The sequence below is a fragment of the Salmo salar genome, chromosome 07 (genome assembly GCF_965601325.2).
Source record: "Salmo salar chromosome 07, fSalSal1, whole genome shotgun sequence".
Classification (NCBI taxonomy): domain Eukaryota; kingdom Metazoa; phylum Chordata; class Actinopteri; order Salmoniformes; family Salmonidae; genus Salmo; species Salmo salar.
The window spans coordinates 42,516,888-42,536,088 of NC_138297.1; the positions used below are offsets into that span (position 1 = coordinate 42,516,888).

General features: G+C 42.3%; 2 protein-coding genes across 4 annotated transcripts; both read left to right on the forward strand.

The window, feature by feature from the left end:
- The first annotated feature begins 37 nt into the window (after window positions 1-37).
- On the forward strand, window positions 38-3,033 carry LOC106609232 (dnaJ homolog subfamily B member 9). Its single transcript, XM_014207784.3, has 3 exons — window positions 38-160; window positions 605-844; window positions 1,624-3,033. The coding sequence occupies exons 2-3, from the start codon at window positions 628-630 to the stop codon at window positions 2,055-2,057; spliced, it is 651 nt and encodes a 216-aa protein (XP_014063259.2). The 5' UTR covers window positions 38-160; window positions 605-627; the 3' UTR covers window positions 2,058-3,033.
- A 1,035-nt stretch (window positions 3,034-4,068) lies between these two features.
- Window positions 4,069-15,109, forward strand: LOC106609227 (dynamin-1-like protein). Of its 3 annotated transcripts, XR_001329662.3 has the most exons (20): window positions 4,069-4,294; window positions 4,821-4,965; window positions 5,377-5,423; window positions 5,530-5,601; window positions 5,718-5,804; window positions 5,969-6,131; window positions 6,362-6,482; window positions 6,623-6,754; window positions 9,114-9,320; window positions 9,720-9,840; window positions 10,045-10,200; window positions 10,569-10,658; window positions 10,758-10,850; window positions 12,365-12,418; window positions 12,604-12,681; window positions 12,922-13,059; window positions 13,138-13,247; window positions 13,651-13,810; window positions 13,965-14,080; window positions 14,329-15,109. XR_001329662.3 is itself a non-coding variant. In XM_014207771.3 (19 exons), exons 1-19 carry the CDS (start codon window positions 4,193-4,195, stop codon window positions 14,019-14,021), a joined length of 2,133 nt encoding a protein of 710 aa, XP_014063246.1. In that variant the 5' UTR covers window positions 4,069-4,192; the 3' UTR covers window positions 14,022-15,109. The 3 variants fall into 3 exon arrangements, 2 of the variants coding, with proteins under 2 accessions (XP_014063246.1, XP_014063247.1); XM_014207771.3 differs by having other exon boundaries at window positions 13,965-15,109; XM_014207772.3 differs by lacking the exon at window positions 12,604-12,681 and having other exon boundaries at window positions 13,965-15,109.
- The last annotated feature ends 4,092 nt before the right edge of the window (window positions 15,110-19,201 follow it).

The window sequence follows — 19,201 nt, forward strand, 5'->3', positions numbered from 1 at the left end:
AATCGTGGTGTTTCGAGTCAGTAGGTGAAGGCATTAACCAATAAGATTGCGAGTCGTGGTGTTACAGCTCGGGAATGCAACCTGCTATCGTTTGTCACCTACGGATCAGCTGTGCGATTATCGTCTGATAGAAGAGCCGTTGTTGTTAGTGCTTTTCAAGGTAAGTTCTCTCTTTTATTGTGTTTTTTTTAAAGCTTATAATTAGCATACAGAACAGAAATGTGTTTCATAGTTTTCACAGGCTCTATGTGCTTGTTGTTCTGATACTCTTTTTCTCCCCCCATCCACCTTCAATGGTTTAAACTGCCTTACCAATTGCTTTAAACACAATGTAAATGGTTGGATCATTCTGTGGCTGATTCAACCGTCTATTCACTAGGATAAATACATTTTGTAGATCATGTCCCTAGCTAAAGTGGGATTTTAAAAAGAAAAGCCTATGTCACACAGCAAGTTTTACAGATTTGCCATGCCGTGCTTCCTTTCTACAGTACAGGTTAAAACATGCTTACATAGTTATACTTTTGTCAATTTTACATTATAATTTGCTTGTGTAAGTAGCAAACTGTAAACTAACTGTCAAACCTCTCTCTTTCCTGGGCAGGGAGGCAAGTGCGAACCACCGATATGGCCACAGCGCAGTCAGTCTTAATGTTAGCAGTATGCATTCTCATGATAACTGAGTTCATACTGGCACAGAGGGACTACTATGACATCCTAGGCGTGCCAAAAGATGCCTCCGAGCGCCAGATCAAGAAGGCCTTCCATAAGCTAGCCATGAAGTACCATCCTGACCGAAACAAGAGTCCTGACGCAGAGGCAAAGTTCAGGGAAATAGCCGAGGGTGAGTCCTGTCAACTTCTGGGCACTCCCCTTGTCTGTTACATCAGGGCTCCTTACATCAAGTCCACATCAAATGTATTGGATGGCGTGTTAATTATTCATCCTGTAATTGTATTGATACTTTTGTAAACATTTCAACAAGTAATAGATGTTTTTCAATCTTTTAATATGGTCAGTGTAATTGACATTTTCAGGTGAACAAGGAGAGCAGTCATAGATTTTTTTTTTATTGATATTATCAATCTGGTTTAATTACAAGTTTGCAAACGGGGATAACAATATCCCGCACAGGAGCAGAGAATGTCTAACTGGCCTTCGCTGAGAAGGCCCAATAGCCTAATCAGCGACACTAAATGTACTGCGAACAGCAGCCCGAGAGGCTTGTAGGAAGTCGAAACAAAAGGCCAGTGAGCTGCTACAGAATCACAGTGTTCGCAGACAATACAATAATAATCCGTGTGTTCTCAGTTCTTGTACGACTAGTCTGGCATCAGTCACTATACACAGATATGAGTTTAATCCGTAACATTCAGCATCGAATCTAGTGACCATCAACCCGAGTGTCACAAACAGAACACTGGAAATCACGTGTAATACAGAAAGGGAAAATGCATAAATATGCTTAACATTGAGTGAATCACTCTAAACTGAATATGAACGTTATTGATCTTAATATTCCCATTACAGTCAGTTATGAAGTTTTTAACTGTTAAAGCATTTGCTGTTTTTCTTATGTCTGTGGACACCACCAAGAGACTTATGTTTCCTTTCCTTTGCCAGCGTACGAGACGTTATCAGACGATAAGAGGAGACTGGAGTATGACCAGTTTGGACATGGCCCCTCCCCTGGTGAGCCAGGCACAGGAGGTGGGAGGAGTGGACAGCACTTCCACCAGAACTTTAACTTCAACTTTGATGACCTGTTCAGAGACTCTGACCTGTTCGGTCATAACCAGCACTCCCATCACAAGAGGGCCTTCAACAGCCACTTCCAGGCCCACCAGGAGGCCCAGAACAGGCACAAGAGACACTTCCGGGGCTCCTTTGGTGGAGCACTCTTTGATGACGTGTTTGAGGACATGGAGAAGATGTTCTCGTTTAACGGACACACAGGCGGGGCGGACAGCCGGTTCCAGGGCTCAGCGAAACATCACTGCAGGACAGTGACACAGCGCAGAGGGAACATGGTCACCACATACACAGACTGTTCTTGATTTATCACTACCAGAAATGCATCCCACATTCCACTACTCACTGGGTATGGGTTTAGCTATTGTGGTTATTTTGTAATTACTTTTAATTTAGAACTTTGTGGAACATGGTTTTGGAAAGAAAAAAGTGTGCTATAACTGTGTTGATGCCTATGGGCCATAAAACAAACTGTTCTCAAGCAATACCTTTCACTCGTTTTGGATATAATTTAGCTGGGCTTATGTATTAGGTTCTTACTTATGGATATCATTGCATGTTACGATGCCTCCATTCAGATTTAAATTTACTTTGTTTACATCGTGCTATGACAAGCGCCGACTCTCCCATTTCTCAGGATCTCTCTTGGCTTCCATCTTTGAGAGTAGCAAATGTATTGAGTTGGGAGAAAATATATCACGCTTTCTTTTATTTTCATTCTGGAACATTAAAATGGCAAAACCAAAGTAATTCTCTCTTTCAGAAATAGTTCTTCCAATATCGTGAAAGAAAGTCCAGTGTTATAGCACATTTTATATGGCTTATGGCTTGTAATTTTAGAGCTGTTGTATTTGATTGGGGACTTATTATGGCATCCCCCTCCAGTGTGTTAAGTTGCTATCACTTATTTCAAGGCCCATCTTAAACCTTTCCCAGTTGTGAATAGAGCACTTGAGTTGAATCTCATCGTGAAGTTGAAGAGAACCTAGCTATAAATGTATTTAACAACGCTATACACCATTATCAACTGTTACCTCTAGTTTTTTTTCCTGCAAAGTGTTCCTCTTCTGCCATTTTTATTTTGTGCAATATTTGCATTTGGCACCTTTTTTGTTCTGTTGTCTCTTTCTTTGACTTTGCTGCCTGATTTATCATTTTGTGTGAAACCAATGTTCACTTATTGAATGCTGTCTGCACTTTGTTAATCCTAAGGATGATCTATTTTTAAATATTGAAAGAATGAGTGGTACTTGTTTGGAAATAAAAATATATTTACTCTAAGGTCCCTGCAGACTAAAACATATTTCTACGCTATATGTAACAGTGTAGGTTCCGTCCCTCTCTTCGCCCCAACCCGGGCTCGAACCAGGGACCCTTGCACACATCAACAACTGACACCCACGAAGCATCGTTACCCATCGCGCCACAAAAGCTGCAGCCCTTGCAACGCAAGGGGAAACCCTACTTCAAGTCTCAGAGCGAGTGACGTCACTGATTGAAATGATATTAGCGCGCACCACCGCTAAATAACTAGCCATTTCACATATACATTTTAGTAATTTAGCAGATGCTCTTATCCAGAGCGATTTACAGTAGTGAATAGATATATTTCATGCATTTTTTTTAAAATATTTCTTTTGTACTGGCCCCCCGTGGGAACCGAACCCACAACCCTGGCGTTGCAGACACCATGCTGGCGTTGCAAACACCATGCTCTACCAACTGAGCCACAGTGAATCATGTTCTATATCACATTCTATACTCTAAATCCAGGGGTTTAGATTACTGTAGTATCTTCTAAATGTGTGTCTATTCTATTCATGCTCTGACATTTGATCAATTTGTGTAAATCTCTGAATAGGTTTACAAAACATATTTTTGCCTGCCACTGTAATGTAGCTACTACTTTTTAGCCTAGCGATTTGAGGTGAGCCAGCAACCAGAGGGTTGCCAGTTTGAGTCCGCGTCTGACGTTAGAAATCTGTCTTGAAGTGAGCTGGCGACTGGGGTGTTGATGGTATCAAATCATATATACATTGCCTGCCGTTGTGCCCTTGAGCAAGGCACTTAAGCCCCCACAAGAGCTCCCTGGGTGCCCAGTGTGTCTTTTGGAGGGGTTGGGTTAAAAGCTCAAATCAAATTTCGGTTGGAGCTTGTGTGCAGTTGACCAGTAAAGTAATCTTAATCTTACACGTCCATGGAAAAACAAACGTTTTTGAGCAGCAGCCCTATTCTGGGAAATGGAGTCCTATTTGTACAATTTTAGCAGCGTTTGGCATCTGGAAGACTACAAGTCCCAACAATACACAACGCAGTCGCAGACTGGTGGGAATGGTTTATTTCAATGGTGTCTGTGGGACATTGAATGACTTTTAACACAGCTGGTGGATAGCTGCTCCATTAACTTATCTCTCTAGAAAGGTGTCAATTTAGCTTGAACATGGAGGCACTAATCCCCGTTATAAACAAGCTTCAAGATGTCTTCAATACGGTGGGAGCAGACATAATACAGCTGCCGCAGATTGCAGTCGTTGGAACCCAGGTAAAATCCTTCCCCTTAGCTGTCAAAATAGGGCTTTGCTGCTAGGCTCTTCACATGACCCTGAAAGATGGCTAAATAGCTAGCTACATAACTAGCTACATGCATTGCTATCTATCCAGCTATTTTGTGTTCGAGGTTTTCATTATGTTCGGGCAAAACATCAGGATTGCTGAAAATGAGCCATTGAACTGGAGCGTGGTGCAGTTAAAAATACACCTCTTTCTATTCTGCTTGTGCACGAGTCAGTTGTGTGGCTATTATTGGTGTGCATGTGTTAATAGACAGCTGGAATGTTCCATTTGACCCGGGCAAAGCCTGGTTTTTGTCAGCAGCCATTATGAAGAACATCTGTCAATTACTGTAGGACCATTTTTAGATCATCTTCATTATCAGTTCTCCTATAATCAGGTCACCACCACCTTATGTACCATATTATTTTGTAACACTGCTGTTCTCAGATCTGTCCTTATGAGATGAGCTGTTAACCCAACTTCATGATGTGACATACTGTGATGCCTGTCTCCAGAGCAGTGGGAAGAGCTCTGTGTTGGAGAGCCTGGTTGGCAAGGACATGCTGCCCCGTGGGACAGGTGTAGTGACCCGCCGGCCACTCATCCTACAGCTAGTCCACGTGGATCCTGGAGATGGCAGGAAAATGATAGATGAGAATGGTATGCTGACTGACCACTAAGCGCGTGTGTGTGTGTGCGTGTGTGTGCGTGTGATTCCCCATTCTGTAGTTTCAGACCACTTTGTGTCATTGTTTCTGACCTGCCACTCACGTTGTTGTTTCTGACTCAGCGTTTTGCACCCCTTCACACCAATTGTACCGTTTCATACTTCAGCAAGTCGCGAAACTCAGAAGATCACACGCTCGTTTAACAAATTCAGTGGTTTTATCCGCCCCCCCCCCCCCCCCCCCAAAAAAAAATGGAACGTTTTGATTGAGGCGACCAGGTAGATGTGCAGCTCACACCAGTACTGTATCATGTTAAACCCAGAGGGAGCTGTTTTTGCAATAACCACATTGTTTTGGTTGGGTGAAAATGTGTATCTAAACCGTGTGTTATTGTATTCCACAGGCGTGGAAGGAGATGAATGGGGCAAGTTCCTACACACCAAAAACAAGGTATGACTCATCTTAAACACTGATACGTGTTGCTACTCATGATATTCAGTTTTCTGTGTTGTCGATTTGAAGAAAAAAATGCATTAACAAAGCTGGTCTATTTCAGATCTACCCAGACTTCAGTGAAATCAGGCAGGAAATCGAAAATGAAACGGAAAGAATTTCAGGTATTAACAAGGTAAGACGATCGCAGTGTAATTATTTAACACTTTTTATAAATTGATCTCCTTCACATCATACGTCCCTAACAATTTCAACAAAGCTAGTCATTGTTTGTCATTGTATTTCCTATAGGGGATCAGCGATGAGCCTATTCACTTGAAGATTTTCTCTCCTAATGTGGTGAACCTCACTCTGGTGGATCTACCCGGCATCACCAAGGTAACAGTGACTGGAGATGAACTGTACTAAGCGTCTGCTCTGTATAGGAGAACCTAGAAGCCTCGCAGACATGCAGGACAACAGAAACCTTGGCTGGAGCTTGATACACTAGAGAGACTCCGTCGTCAGTCACTCCTCTGTGTTTGTGCTCCCCCCCCATACAGGTCCCAGTGGGAGACCAGCCCCAAGACATAGAGGTGCAGATCAGAGAGCTGATCCTGAAGCACATCTCCAACCCCAACTCCATCATCCTGGCTGTGACCGCTGCCAACACAGACATGGCCACCTCAGAGGCCCTCAAAGTGGCCCGTGAGGTCGATCCCGACGGTCAGTACTGGGTTTGAGTTTTTCCCCGCTTATTTAGTTGATGGTAACAGTTTGGATGTCAGGGTTTTGACCTGCATTTCAGTTTTCACATCAATGTAAAAGGGCTATAATGCTCATTTTCATCCACAATGTTTGGGCAGCCACTTATCTCTCTCTGCGACTGGTAAAAGTGTATGGTGTGTACAGTATGTTGTGTTAGACTCATTTCTCTAGTCTGTTGTTGTGCACAGGCAGGAGGACACTGGCGGTGGTGACCAAGCTGGACTTGATGGACGCTGGTACCGATGCTATGGACGTCCTGCTGGGCCGGGTCATCCCTGTCAAACTGGGCCTCATCGGAGTGGTCAACAGGTCTGGCTTTAGACTCTACTGTGGCACGTTACACTCCCTCCCAATAGTAGCCTCTACTCTACCTTACATAAAAATGAACATTAGCTGAAATCTGTCTCGTGCTATTGTGAAGCTGACATGTTTCTATCTGTTTCATGCAGGAGTCAGTTGGACATCAACCATAAGAAGTCAGTGAGCGATGCCATCCGAGATGAACATGCTTTCCTGCAGAAGAGGTATCCCTCTCTCGCTAATCGAAATGGAACCAAGTATCTGGCCAGGACACTGAACAGGTGAGAATATTATTGTTCCCTTCCATACCGCAGTTTAGTATAAGTATTACATAAGCACATCAGAAATGGTAGTAGCAACTACATAGTTGCCAGTAAAGGTTCTTAACTCTGATTAGCCAATAAATCACAAAGTGCAAACTACTTTATCTAATGGAACTTTGAGATCTTAGATATGGTGCCCGTAGAATTACCACTACTAGAATGGAATTCTGTAATAGGATTTTCAAATAAAGGCAATCAAAAATCTATCCGATTTTATTACGAGTTGCGGCAGGAAGACTCCTCCAGCACAGAAGCAGATAAAATGTCTAACTGGTCATCACTAAGGCCCTTACAGTGCATTTGGAAAATATTCCGAAACTTTGATTTTTTCCACATTTTGTTACGTTACAGCCTTATTCTAAAATTGATTAAATAGTTTTTCCCCCTCATCAATCTACACACAATACCCCATAATGACAATTTATTTTGCAAATTTATTTTAAAAAATCACATTTACATACAGTAGGTATTCAGACCCTTTACTCAGTACTTTGTTGAAGTACCTTTGGCAGAGATTACAGCCTCTGGTCTTCTTGGGTATGACGCTACAAGCTTGGTACACATGTATTTGGGAAGTTTCTCCCATTTCTTCTCTGCTGATCCTCTCAAGCTCTGTCAGGTTGAATGGGGAGCGTCACTACACAGCTATTTTCAGGTCTCTCCAGAGATGTTCAAGTCCGGGCTCTGGCTGGGCAGTGAAGGACATTCAGAGACTTGTCCCGAAGCCACTCTGCATTTTCTTGGCTGTGTGCTTAGGGTCGTTGTCCTGTTGGAAGGTGAACCTTTGCCCCAGTCTGAGGTCCTGAGCGCTCTGGAGCAGGTTTTCATCAAAGATCTCTCTGTACTTTGCTCCGTTCATCTTTCCCTCGATCCTGACTAGTCTCCAAGTCAATGCCGCTGAAAAACATCCCCACAGCATGATGCTGCCAACACCATGCTTCACCGTAGGAATGGTGCCAGGTTTCCTCCAGACTTGACACTTTGCATTCAGGCCAAAGAGTTCAATCTTGGTTTCATCAGACCAGAGAATCTTGTTTCTCATTGTCTGAGAGTCCATTAGGTGCCTTTTGGCAAACTCCAAGCGGGCTGTCATGTGCCTTTTACTGAGGAGTGGCTTTCGTCTGGACACTACCATAAAGGCCTGATTGGTGGAGTGCTGCAAATACGGTTGTCTTTCTGAAAGGTTCTCCCATCTCCACAGAGGAACTCCGGAGCTCTGTCAGAGTGATCATCGGGTTCTTGTTCACCTCTCTGACCAAGGCACTTCTCCCCCGATTGCTCAGTTTTGCTGGGCGGCCAGCTCTAGGAAGAGTCTTGGTGGTTCCAAACTTCTTCCATTTAAGAATGATTAAGGCCACTGTGTTCTTAGGGACCTTCAATGCTGCAGACATTTTTTGGTACCCTTCCCCAGATCTGTGCTTCAACACAATGCTGTCTCTGAGCTCTATGTGCAATTCCAAAAACATGGCTTGGTTTTTGCTCTGACATGCACTGTCAACTGTGAGACCTTATATAGACAAGTGTGCGCCTTGACAAGTCATGTCCAGTCAATTGAATTTTCCACAGGTGGACTCCAATCAAGTTGTAGAAACATCTCAAGGATGATCCTTGGTTTCGAGTTACATAGCAAAGGGTCTGAATACTTACAGTATGTAAATACGTATTTTTTATTTTTTTTCTCAAAATGTAAAAACGTTTTTCGCTTTGTCATTATGGGGTATTGTGTGTAGATTGAGGAAAAAAACGATGTAATTCATTTTACAACAAGGCTGTATGTAACATAACAAAATGTGGAAAAAGTAAAGGAGTCTGAATACTTTCCGAATGCACTGTATATCCTAATCAGCTGACAACTGTTCTGTTAACACCAGCCCAGAGACTTGTAGGAAGTCAAAACAAAAGGCCAGTGACTTTGTCAGCTACTACAGAATCACACAGTGTTCACAGACAATACAATAATAATCACTGTGTCCTCGGTCCTTGTACCTCCAGTCTAGCGTCAATCACTATCAACAGATATGAGTTAATCCGTAACATTCAGCATCGAGTCTAGTGACCATCAACCCGAGTGTCACAAACAGAACACTGGAAATCATGTGTAATACAGGAAGGTAAATGTCACACTTAACTGAACATGAACTATTTTCATCTTAAATATTCTCATTACAGTAACCTACTGTATCTAATGAAACTTCAAGGTCTCAGATACTGTGCCCATAGAATTAGAACTATTGGATTGGAATACCCATTCAAGTGCCATTCAAATCAATGTTCTGTAATTCTATTTATATGATTCTATTTCTCCTGTCCCTGCTAGGTTACTGATGCACCACATCAGAGACTGTCTGCCGGAGCTGAAGACGCGTATCAACGTGCTGGCGGCCCAGTACCAGTCTCTGTTGAGCAGCTACGGCCAGCCCGTTGAGGACCGGAATGCCACACTTCTGCAGCTCATAACCAAATTCGCTGCAGAGTACTGCCACACTATCGAGGGCACCGCCAAGTACATTGAGACGGCTGAGCTGTGAGTAGTAGTACCATCTCAATTCCACAAGGTGGTGCCAATGTGTGGGCAAAATGCCTGTGAAAACCAAGATGCACTTTTTTTTTTATCTAGGCAAGTCAGTTAAGAACAAATTCTTATTTTCAATGAGGGCCTAGGAACAGTGGGTTAACTGCCTTTTTCAGGGGCAGAACGATAGATTTTTACCGTGTCAGCTCAGGGATTCGATCTTGCAACCTTTCGGTTACTAGTCCAACGCTCTAACCACTAGGCCACCTGCCTCCCCTACACTTCATGTAGTAGTACCTGTATTATGAAATGCTTGAGATGAGTTTGAGTGTTGGCACTATTACTTTGATTCATAGTAGCACATCATGTTTGTCACAACATGTTAACTTTATCTATCCTCTTGTTTTGTAGATGCGGTGGTGCCAGAATCTGTTACATATTTCACGAGACTTTTGGGCGAACATTAGAGTCAGTGGATCCCCTAGGAGGACTCAACACCATAGACATCCTGACTGCCATCAGGAACGCCACTGTGAGTAGAAGTTCTGAGACGTTCTTCTTCTCTCCTTACAACAACAGCATTGACTAAAGAGTGGGCATACCTTCAAACTGGGGAATGAATAAATAGTAATCGGTGTCTTTCTATCAATGCTACTTTGTCTGAACAACACAGGGTACACGTCTGTCTCTACTCTAATTTCTCTCTCGTTCTCTCCCTCTTTCATTCTCTCTCAAGGGCCCTCGTCCGTCTCTGTTTGTGCCTGAGGTGTCGTTTGAGCTGCTGGTGAAGAAGCAGGTGAAGAGACTGGAGGAGCCAAGCCTGCGCTGTGTAGAGCTGGTCCATGAGGAGATGCAGAGGATCATCCAGCACTGCAGCAACTACAGCACACAGGTAGACACTGTGCACGCACATACACACACAGACACGCACAGACACGCACACACACACACAGTCTTGTATAACTAACCTTGTGGGAACACACAATTCAGTCCCATTCAAAATATTATTTTCCCTAAACCTAACCCTTAACCTAACCATAACCCTGAACTTAGCCTAGCTCCTAACCCTAAACTTAATTCTCACCTTAACCCTAAACTCCATATAAATAGCATTTAACCTTGTGGGGACCAACAAAATGTCCACAGTTGGTCAACTTTTTGTTTGTTTACTATTCTTGTGGGGACTTCTAGTCCCCACAAGTAGAGTTAAACACATCCCCGCACACACACACACACACCTGATACCTGTGTTTTCCATAGGAGTTGTTGAGATTTCCAAAGCTCCATGATGCCATAGTAGAAGTGGTCACCTCTCTGCTCAGGAAAAGGCTGCCTATCACCAATGAGATGGTAAATTTAGGTTTAAACGGTTTAATGTGCACCTGGGTTATTTGTATGCCAATTGCATCCGGTTATTGTATCGCATCACATACATCTCTCTTACTCCAGGTGCATAATCTGGTGGCCATAGAGCTGGCCTACATCAACACCAAACACCCTGACTTTGCCGATGCCTGTGGGGTCATGAACAACAACATAGAGGTGACAGCTCATTACCTTTTCTCTTGACATGAATTCGGCATAATAATAGTTGTGTGATGTAATAATAGTTGTGTGATGTAATAATAGTTGTGAGATGTAATAATAGTTGTGTGATGATGTATAGTACCGGTCAAAAGTTTTAGAACACCTACTCATTCAAGGGTTTTTCTTTTCTTTTTACTATTTTCAACACTGTAGAATAATAGTGAAGACATCAAAACTATGAAATAACACATATGGAATCATGTAGTAATCTCAAAAGTGTTAAACAAATCAAAATACATTTGAGATTCTTCAAAGTAGCCACCCTTTGCCTAGATGACAGCTTTGCACACTCTTGGCACACTCAACCAGATTCATGAAGAGCGTCTGCTAAAATGACTAAAATGTAAATGATGTAGTCACCTGGAATGCATTTCAATTAACAGGTGTGCCTTGTTAATTTGTGGAATTTCTTTCCTTCTTAATGCGTTTGAGCCAATCAGTTGTGTTGTGACAAGGTAGGGTGGTATACAGAAGATAGCCCTATTTGGTAAAAGATCAAGTCCATATTATGGCAAGAACAGTACAAATAAGCAAACAGAAACGACAGTCCATTACTTTAAGACATGAAAGTTTCTTCAAGTGCAGTCGCAAAAACCATCAAGCGCTATGATGAAACTGGCTCTCATGAGGAACGCCACAGGATTGGAAGACGCAGAGTTACCTCTGCTGCAGCGGATAAGTTCATTTAGAGTTACCAGCCTCAGAAATTGCAGCCCAAATAAATGCTTCAGAGTTCAAGTAACAGACACATCTCAACATCAACTGTTCAGAGGAGACTGTGTGAATCAGGCCATGGTCGAATTGCTGCAAAGAAACCACTACTAAAGGACACCAATAAGACGAAGAGACTTGCTTGGGCCAAGAAACACGAGCAATGGACATTAGACCGGTGGAAATCTGTCCTTTGGTCAGGAATCCAACTTTGAGATTTTTGGTTCCAACCGCCATGTCTTTGTGAGACGTGGTGTGGGTGAAAAGATGATCTCCGCATGTGTGGTTCCCACCGTGAAGCATGGAGGAGGAGGTGTAGCCAACAAGTGCTCAGCATATTTGGGAACTCCTTCAAGACTGTTGGAAAAGCATTCCCGGTGAAGCTGGTTGAGAGAATTCCAAGAGTGTGCAAAGTGTCACCAAGGCAATGGGTGGTTACTTTGAAGAATCTCAAATATAAAATATATTTTGATTTGTTTAACACTTTTTTTGCTTACTACATGATTCCATATGTGCTATTTTATAGTTTTGATGTCTTCACTTCTATTCTACAATGTGAAAACCCTTGAAGGAGTAGGTGTTCTAAAACTTTTGACGGGTAGGGTATGTCATTTAGTAAACGCTTTTAGCCAAAGCGACTTACAGTCCTGCGTGCATACATTTTACATATGGGTGGTACCGGGAATCAACTGAGCAACAGAGGACATGTGTGTTGTAAAAGTGATGTAACTTTCCTCCTTGCTGTCTGTGTCCTGTAGGAGTCGAGGAGAAACAGAATGAGAGAGCTGCCCACTGCAGTCCCCAGGGATAAGGTAACTAACTATCCACCGTACTTTGAATCGCTTCTATAATACTCTAAACAAAATAGCTCCCATGCTCAATCTCTCCACCTCTCTTTAATTGCAATATAATACCAATTGTCCCTGGTCTTTTCTTCTTTACCTCTCCTGACTTCACAAGTCCCTTCTCCATTCCTCCTCTCCTCTCTTCCTCTTAGTCAGTAGTTAATGGTCCAGTCAGCCAGCCTCCCATTCCTACCGAGCCCCCTGCCCCTGTGGACGCGGAGGGTGCCAAGGTGGGGCATGGGTGTGGGCATGCTCCGTGCTTCCTGCTGTGCTCTGCTCTGTGTACTCAGTCTGCTCCCCAGCACTCATGCCCTCTCTTAACAATGTCCTCTCTGCCTTCTCCCTCTCTGTGCGTTTGAGCTTGGCTCTGACTTAAATAGATTGGTTTGCGTTGTGGTTCTGCAACTTGTGGCACAAGTTGCTGTAAAACCGGCTTTACATCTGATTGTTTGTGTTGTGTGTAACCTCAGCCTCCCGGAGCAGGGCCCCAGGGGGACCAGGAGGGGACAGGGAACTGGAGAGGCATGCTGAAGAAAGGGGACGACGGGGCCCCCGGCTCTGGCCCCGCCAGCCCCCATAAGGGCCTTGCCGTCAACCTGCTGGATGTGGTGAGCAAATAATAAAGTTATTCAATTTCAAAATGCTGTGTGGTGCCCTTCAATGATTGGCTGATGCTCCTCCCGCAGCCCGTTCCCGTTGCCAGGAAGTTGTCTTCTCGGGAGCAGCGTGACTGTGAGGTCATCGAGAGACTCATCAAGTCCTACTTTCTCATCGTCCGGAAAAACATCCAAGACAGGTGCATGTGTTTTCTGACACTGTCCCTCTCTTATTTGGAACGAGGTAGCCTAGTCAGTTGCACAACTGAATGCATTGAACCGAAATGTGTCTTCCGCATTTAATCCAACCCCTCTAAATCAGAGAGGGGGTTGCCTTAATTGACATCCACAGTGCCCGGGGAGCAGTTGTTGTTTGGGGTTAACTGGCTTGCTCAAGGGCAGAACGGCAGATTTTTTTTCACCTTGCCAGCTCGGGGATTCGAACCAGCGACATTTCGGTTACCGGCTCAATGCTCTTAACCTCTAGGTTGCCTGCCGCCCGTTGTATTTCTGCGCAGTGTTGAAGTCTAGAGGTATTTTCTCCCATTAGGCCAGCAGCTCAGATTTCTCCCTCCTGTCTTTCTCCCTTCCTCTGTCCTGTAGCGTGCCCAAGGCAGTGATGCACTTCCTGGTGAACCATGTGAAGGACAGTCTACAGAGTGAGCTGGTGGGTCAGCTCTATAAGTCTGGTCTTCTCAACGACCTGCTCACTGAGTCTGAGGACATGGCCCAGAGACGCAAGGAGGCTGCAGACATGCTAGAGGTTGGTACCTTAACCATGAACAGAGAGGTTTGACATGCACCCAAACATTGGTACAGGAAGTAGATCAAAAAAGCAACAACTAAAGGTAGCACTTCAATATTATATTATTCACAACAAGCTTCATAGTCAAGTGTATCTCGTTGTGTGTCCACAGGCTCTGCAGAAGGCCAGTCAGGTCATTGCTGAGATCAGAGAGACTAATCTGTGGTAAGGAGGAGAACTCCACTGAAGTCAATCTGTAATCTACTAATCATGTCTGGAAGACAGAAGGTGTGTATCTACTTATCATGTCCAGAAGGCTTGGGATTTGCCAATGTGAAAATGCACTGTTGTGGTTCATGTAAGTGTGTTGATTGAAATATGGTACTGGCTCACAGCTATGTTAAGGCTAAATACATATTTTCGCTCACCTGTATAAGAAACTGATACCTCATTAAGGCATATCTGTACTGTGTAGTTATAACCAAGATGATATTATTATTATTATTTTTTTTTAAATTGAACCTTTATTTAACTAGGCAAGTCAGTTAAGAACAAATTCTTATTTACAATGGAGGCCTACCCCGGCCAGACCCAAGCGACGCTGGGCCAATTGTGTGCCGCCCTATGGGACTCCCAATCACGGCCGGATGTGATACAGCCTGGATTCGAACCAGGTACTGCAGTGATGCCTCTTGCACTGTTTTGAAGGCCAAACCTATCTTCAGCTGTCTGAGTGTAACACAACAGGGAGAGATTGCTGGATTGTTCTTTCTGTAGCCTAAGTCAAAGCTGAAACTCAAACTTCAGTTTCACACCGTAGCCTTCAACTGGACAATATTTATTTGTGTAAATATTCTCCTGGTTCACATACATTTGATACTGCCATCCCACATTGTTTATGAAAATGTATAACACTCCAAAATATACCGTAACCCTAAAGATCTTTATTTATTAAATGCATTTAAGTTATGTCAAAAGCACTGGTGCCGCTTTCTATGTCATTTTATGTTTACAATGTGCAGGCAATATGTGGTGGATCCCTCACAGGGGGAAAAAAACACATGAATTTCACGTGATCTCGTGTGATTTTTATGTAAAGTTAATGTGACAACATATGAAGCAACGTGATAACATGAAGCTACACGTGACCACGTGACATTTGAGCACATGTGAAAACGTGATCTCATGTTAAATAAATGTTAACGTGATACCATGAACATTTTTGCATGTGAAAGTATCAAATGTCATTGAGAATATTTTTGCCTTAAAGGCATAATTGACATTCAAATTAAACAGTTCCGGAGACATCCCCAAGAACGTAATTGTGTTTTTTGTTGTTGTTGAAGTTACTGTATTTTTACAGCTAAGTGAAGGTGTTCACATTAAAGGACAGTATGCTGCTCTATGCTGATTACTTGGGAATCAACCTCACTTGGGATTTGAACTCACAACTTCTTGGTTGATAATTACCTGAAGTTTGTGCTGCACCACCAGGTCTGTGGACCTAAGGGAGATTGATTATACATACACTGAGTATACTAAATATTAGGAACACCTTCCTAATATTGAGTTGCAGTTTGCCTTGTTGCCCTCAGAACAGCCTCAATTCATCGGGACATGAAATCTACAAGTTGTCAAGCGTTCCACAGTGATGCTGGCCCGTGTTGACGCCAACGCTTCCCACAGTTGCGTCAAGTTGGCTGGATGTCCTTTGGGTGGTGGACCATTCATGATACACGCGGGAAATGCTTGAGTGTGGAAAAACCCAGCAGGGTTGCAGTTCTTGACACAAACCTGTCCGCCTGGCACCTATCACACTGTTCAAAGGCACTTAAATATTTCCTCTTGCCCATTCACCCTCTGAATGGCACACATACACAATCCATGTTTCAATTGTCTTAGGGCTTAAAAATCCTTCTTTAACCTGTCTCCTCCCCTTCATATACACTGATTGAAGTGGATTTAATAAGTGACATCAATAAGGGATCATAGCTGTCATTATTCTGTCATTATTCTTATTTATATATATATACACACTATCCTTTGGGGTCACTTAGAAATGATCTTGTTTTTGAAAGAAAAGCACATTTGTTGTCCATTAAAATAACATCAAATTGATCAGAAATACAGTGTAGACATTGTTAATGTTGTAAATGACTATTGTAGCTGGAAACGGCAGATTTTTTTTTAAATGGAATATCTACATAGGCGCACAGAGGCCCATTATCAGCAACCATCACCCCTGTGTTCCAATGGCACGATGTGTTAGCTAATCCAAGTTTATCATTTTAAAAGGCTAATTGATCATTAGAAAACCATTTTGCAATTATGTTAGCACAGCTGAAAACTGTTGTCCTGATTTAAAGAAGCAATAAAACTGGCCTTTAGGCTAGTTGAGTATCTGGAGCATCAGCATTTGTGGGTTTGATTACAGGCTCAAAATGGCCAGAAACAAAGACCTTTCTTCTGAAACTCGTCAGTCTATTCTTGTTCTGAGAAATGAAGGCTATTCCATGTGAGAAATTGCCAAGAAACTGAAGATCTCGTACGACACTACTCTCTTCACTGAACAGCCTAAACTGGCTCTAACCAGAATAGAAAGAGTGGGAGGCCCCGGTGCACAACTGAGCGAGAGAACAAGGACATTAGAGTGTCTAGTTTGAGAAACAGACGCCTCACAAGTCCTCAACTGGCAGCTTCATTAAATAGTACCCGCAAAACACCAGTCTCAACGTCAACAGTGAAGAGGCGACTCCGGGATGCTGGGCTTCTAGGCAGGAATATTTACACACTCTCGAAGAATAAGGGTATGGTTAGGGTACAGTGTTGTTACCTGGGGTATTTGCATATTTGGGGGCATGGTCAAATATATGTGTATTTGTGGCAACCATCAGTAGAAGTTGAAACGTTGGATGGTTTTGCCAATGGAAGTTAAGCACCTCCTTTGACATTGCAAACTTTGTAAAAGGATGTGTTGGTAATGAGCTGCACTGTAAAGAGGGTAGTGTGCATTTTCCACTAACTTAATGGCAGCTTGTTGCTGTGAATTTGTCATTTCTCAACTGAAAACCATTTGTCAGTAAATTATTGTAAGATTCACAATAACTAACTGGCAAAACATTGTCAGTAACCTACAGGCAACTTGCTGCCGCTAGCAATACATGCTAGTGACCTATTGTGTCTTCACTGAATCTTCTGTTGACAACATGCGCATCACTTGCTGATTGGCAGCATACTGTAACAGCAGCCTGTCAGAATATTGCAGGCATGGCTTTCAACTAGCTCTTTTTGGTCTCCCATGAGAAGGAGTGTCGTCCCAGTTAATGTGGTCTGTTGTGTTCTGTTCATAAACACTAAGCTTGTACGCTGTTGGTTATCCAGTCTTATTAATGGCTAACATAAGTGCATGTGATGTCAAAGAGCCATACAATATTTCAATCTTAGCTAGTCACCATGTCATTGTAATACTCACTTTCCTACCAGACCGTCAGGTCAGTGAGTGTGACAGATTAGCTACAGGAAGTTACTGTGAATCTTACAATAACCCACTTACAGCTCGTTGACAGTAAATTATTGAAAATAAAACTTTCTATGAACTAGCTGCCATTATGCTACTGGAAAGGCACAGTAACCTCTTAACAGTGCAACTTTTGACTGTCAGCTGTTCTTACAAAGACTGCAGCACTGACAGTGTCAAAAGAGGGGCTCAACCATCATCAACATCACGATGAACCAGTTAAACTGGTACAACATTTCCACTGACGGTTGGCACAAATACAACAAATGTCCCCAAATATGCTAATGAGCCCCTGCCAGCACATTGCATCACCTACATTTAAAACTGCAGTAATGATTGAATATATTGGGTACATAAAAAAAAAAAAAAAAAACATTTTACTAGATTATCCGCACATGTACTCTAAAAGGTACCGACCAGTACCATGTATACCTCTGAAGGTACCTTAAGTGTACCTTTGACCTTTTGTAAACCAGGGAACAACATTGTACCTTAACCATATTCTTATTTTTGAGTGTGTAGATATATGTTCTAGATAACAAATAAGTTACAAAGCACTGCTGACCAAAAGTGTGCAAGTTCAAGCCCAAGAGCATTTATGGACACTTAATGTTGTGTCCCTGAGCTATGCTACTTTTTTGTTGGTGTAGATAATCGCACAATTATTGACTTGATTCTTTGCAACTTGTTACAGTGCAGAAATGTATTCTTGCCAATAAATCAGTTGTTTATTTCTGTCATGGCCACAGACCAGGAAATTCAGGTTGCTGGTATCCCCCTTACGGAAATCCCACATGATTTCATATGTGAAATACCAGGTGAAAGCCTGTTTTTGGAACACTTCACATGACATTTCATATGTGAACACGTGTTTTTGGAACACTTCATATGTATTCACATGACATTTCATATGTTAAAACGTGTTTTTGGAACACTTCATATGTATTCACATGACATTTCACATGTGAAAACGTGTTTTTGGAACACTTCATATGTATTCACATGACATTTCACATGTTAAAACGTGTTTTTGGAACACTTCATATGTATTCACATGACATTTCACATGTTAAAACGTGTTTTTGGAACACTTCATATGTATTCACATGACATTTCACATGTTAAAACGTGTTTTTGGAACATCACATGAGATCATGTTTTCAGATGTGAATACCGTCCCAAACCGTCCCAAACAATTTATAAGTAAAGTCATGAAAAGGTATGGTGGTTTTAAAGTAAGTGGTTCGCTGTTCAGCTAAAAGGTGTGGTGATATTTCTGCAGCACCACAAAGTCTGTAGTATTTCCTTACATATTCATTACCTATGCACTTAGCAAAAGAATGCCATGTGCACTGCTATTTTAGTTATCAGTTAATCAGTATTTTCACATCATTGATTTAATTGATGTATTTCAGACATTTGAGGGTTTTCTGTATAGATATCTAATGTTGGTGGGGCATATTATTCTGCTTTAATGTTATTCCTGAATCACTATGGTAAATATAATCGTTTTTCTTGAGTGTATTTTTGAACAAAGCTGAGATTTACTTTTAAGTCCCAAAGTGCAGGAATACAGGTGAAATCAGTTGACACAGACATGGTGAAGTAGCAGGGAGATCGGAATGCTGTTCAAATCCCAGGTAAGGACACAATAATAATTACTGTTTAAATAAACATATACAATGTAATCGTGTGTCAAATATGTAAGTTGAACACACTACGTTAAAAGCGCTGTGTGTGTATCATAACTTATTTTTGTTTTCACATGTGTAGTGTTCCAAAAACACGATGTCGCATGTGAAACATCACATGTGAAGTGTTCCAAAAGCATGTTGTCAAGTGAAATGTCTTATGCGACATCGTGATTTTCTACATGTGACATCATGTGGTTC

Excerpts from the sequence above, each read along its gene's own strand:
- LOC106609232 (XM_014207784.3), top strand. The coding sequence starts at position 628 with ATGGCCACAGCGCAGTCAGTCTTAATGTTAGCAGTATGCATTCTCATG. Across the intron at positions 845-1,623 it reads GTTCAGGGAAATAGCCGAGG|CGTACGAGACGTTATCAGAC; the intron begins GTGAGTCCTGTC and ends TTCCTTTGCCAG.
- LOC106609227 (XM_014207771.3), top strand. The coding sequence starts at position 4,193 with ATGGAGGCACTAATCCCCGTTATAAACAAGCTTCAAGATGTCTTCAAT. Across the intron at positions 9,321-9,719 it reads TACATTGAGACGGCTGAGCT|ATGCGGTGGTGCCAGAATCT; the intron begins GTGAGTAGTAGT and ends CTTGTTTTGTAG. Across the intron at positions 13,060-13,137 it reads CCGTCAACCTGCTGGATGTG|CCCGTTCCCGTTGCCAGGAA; the intron begins GTGAGCAAATAA and ends CTCCTCCCGCAG.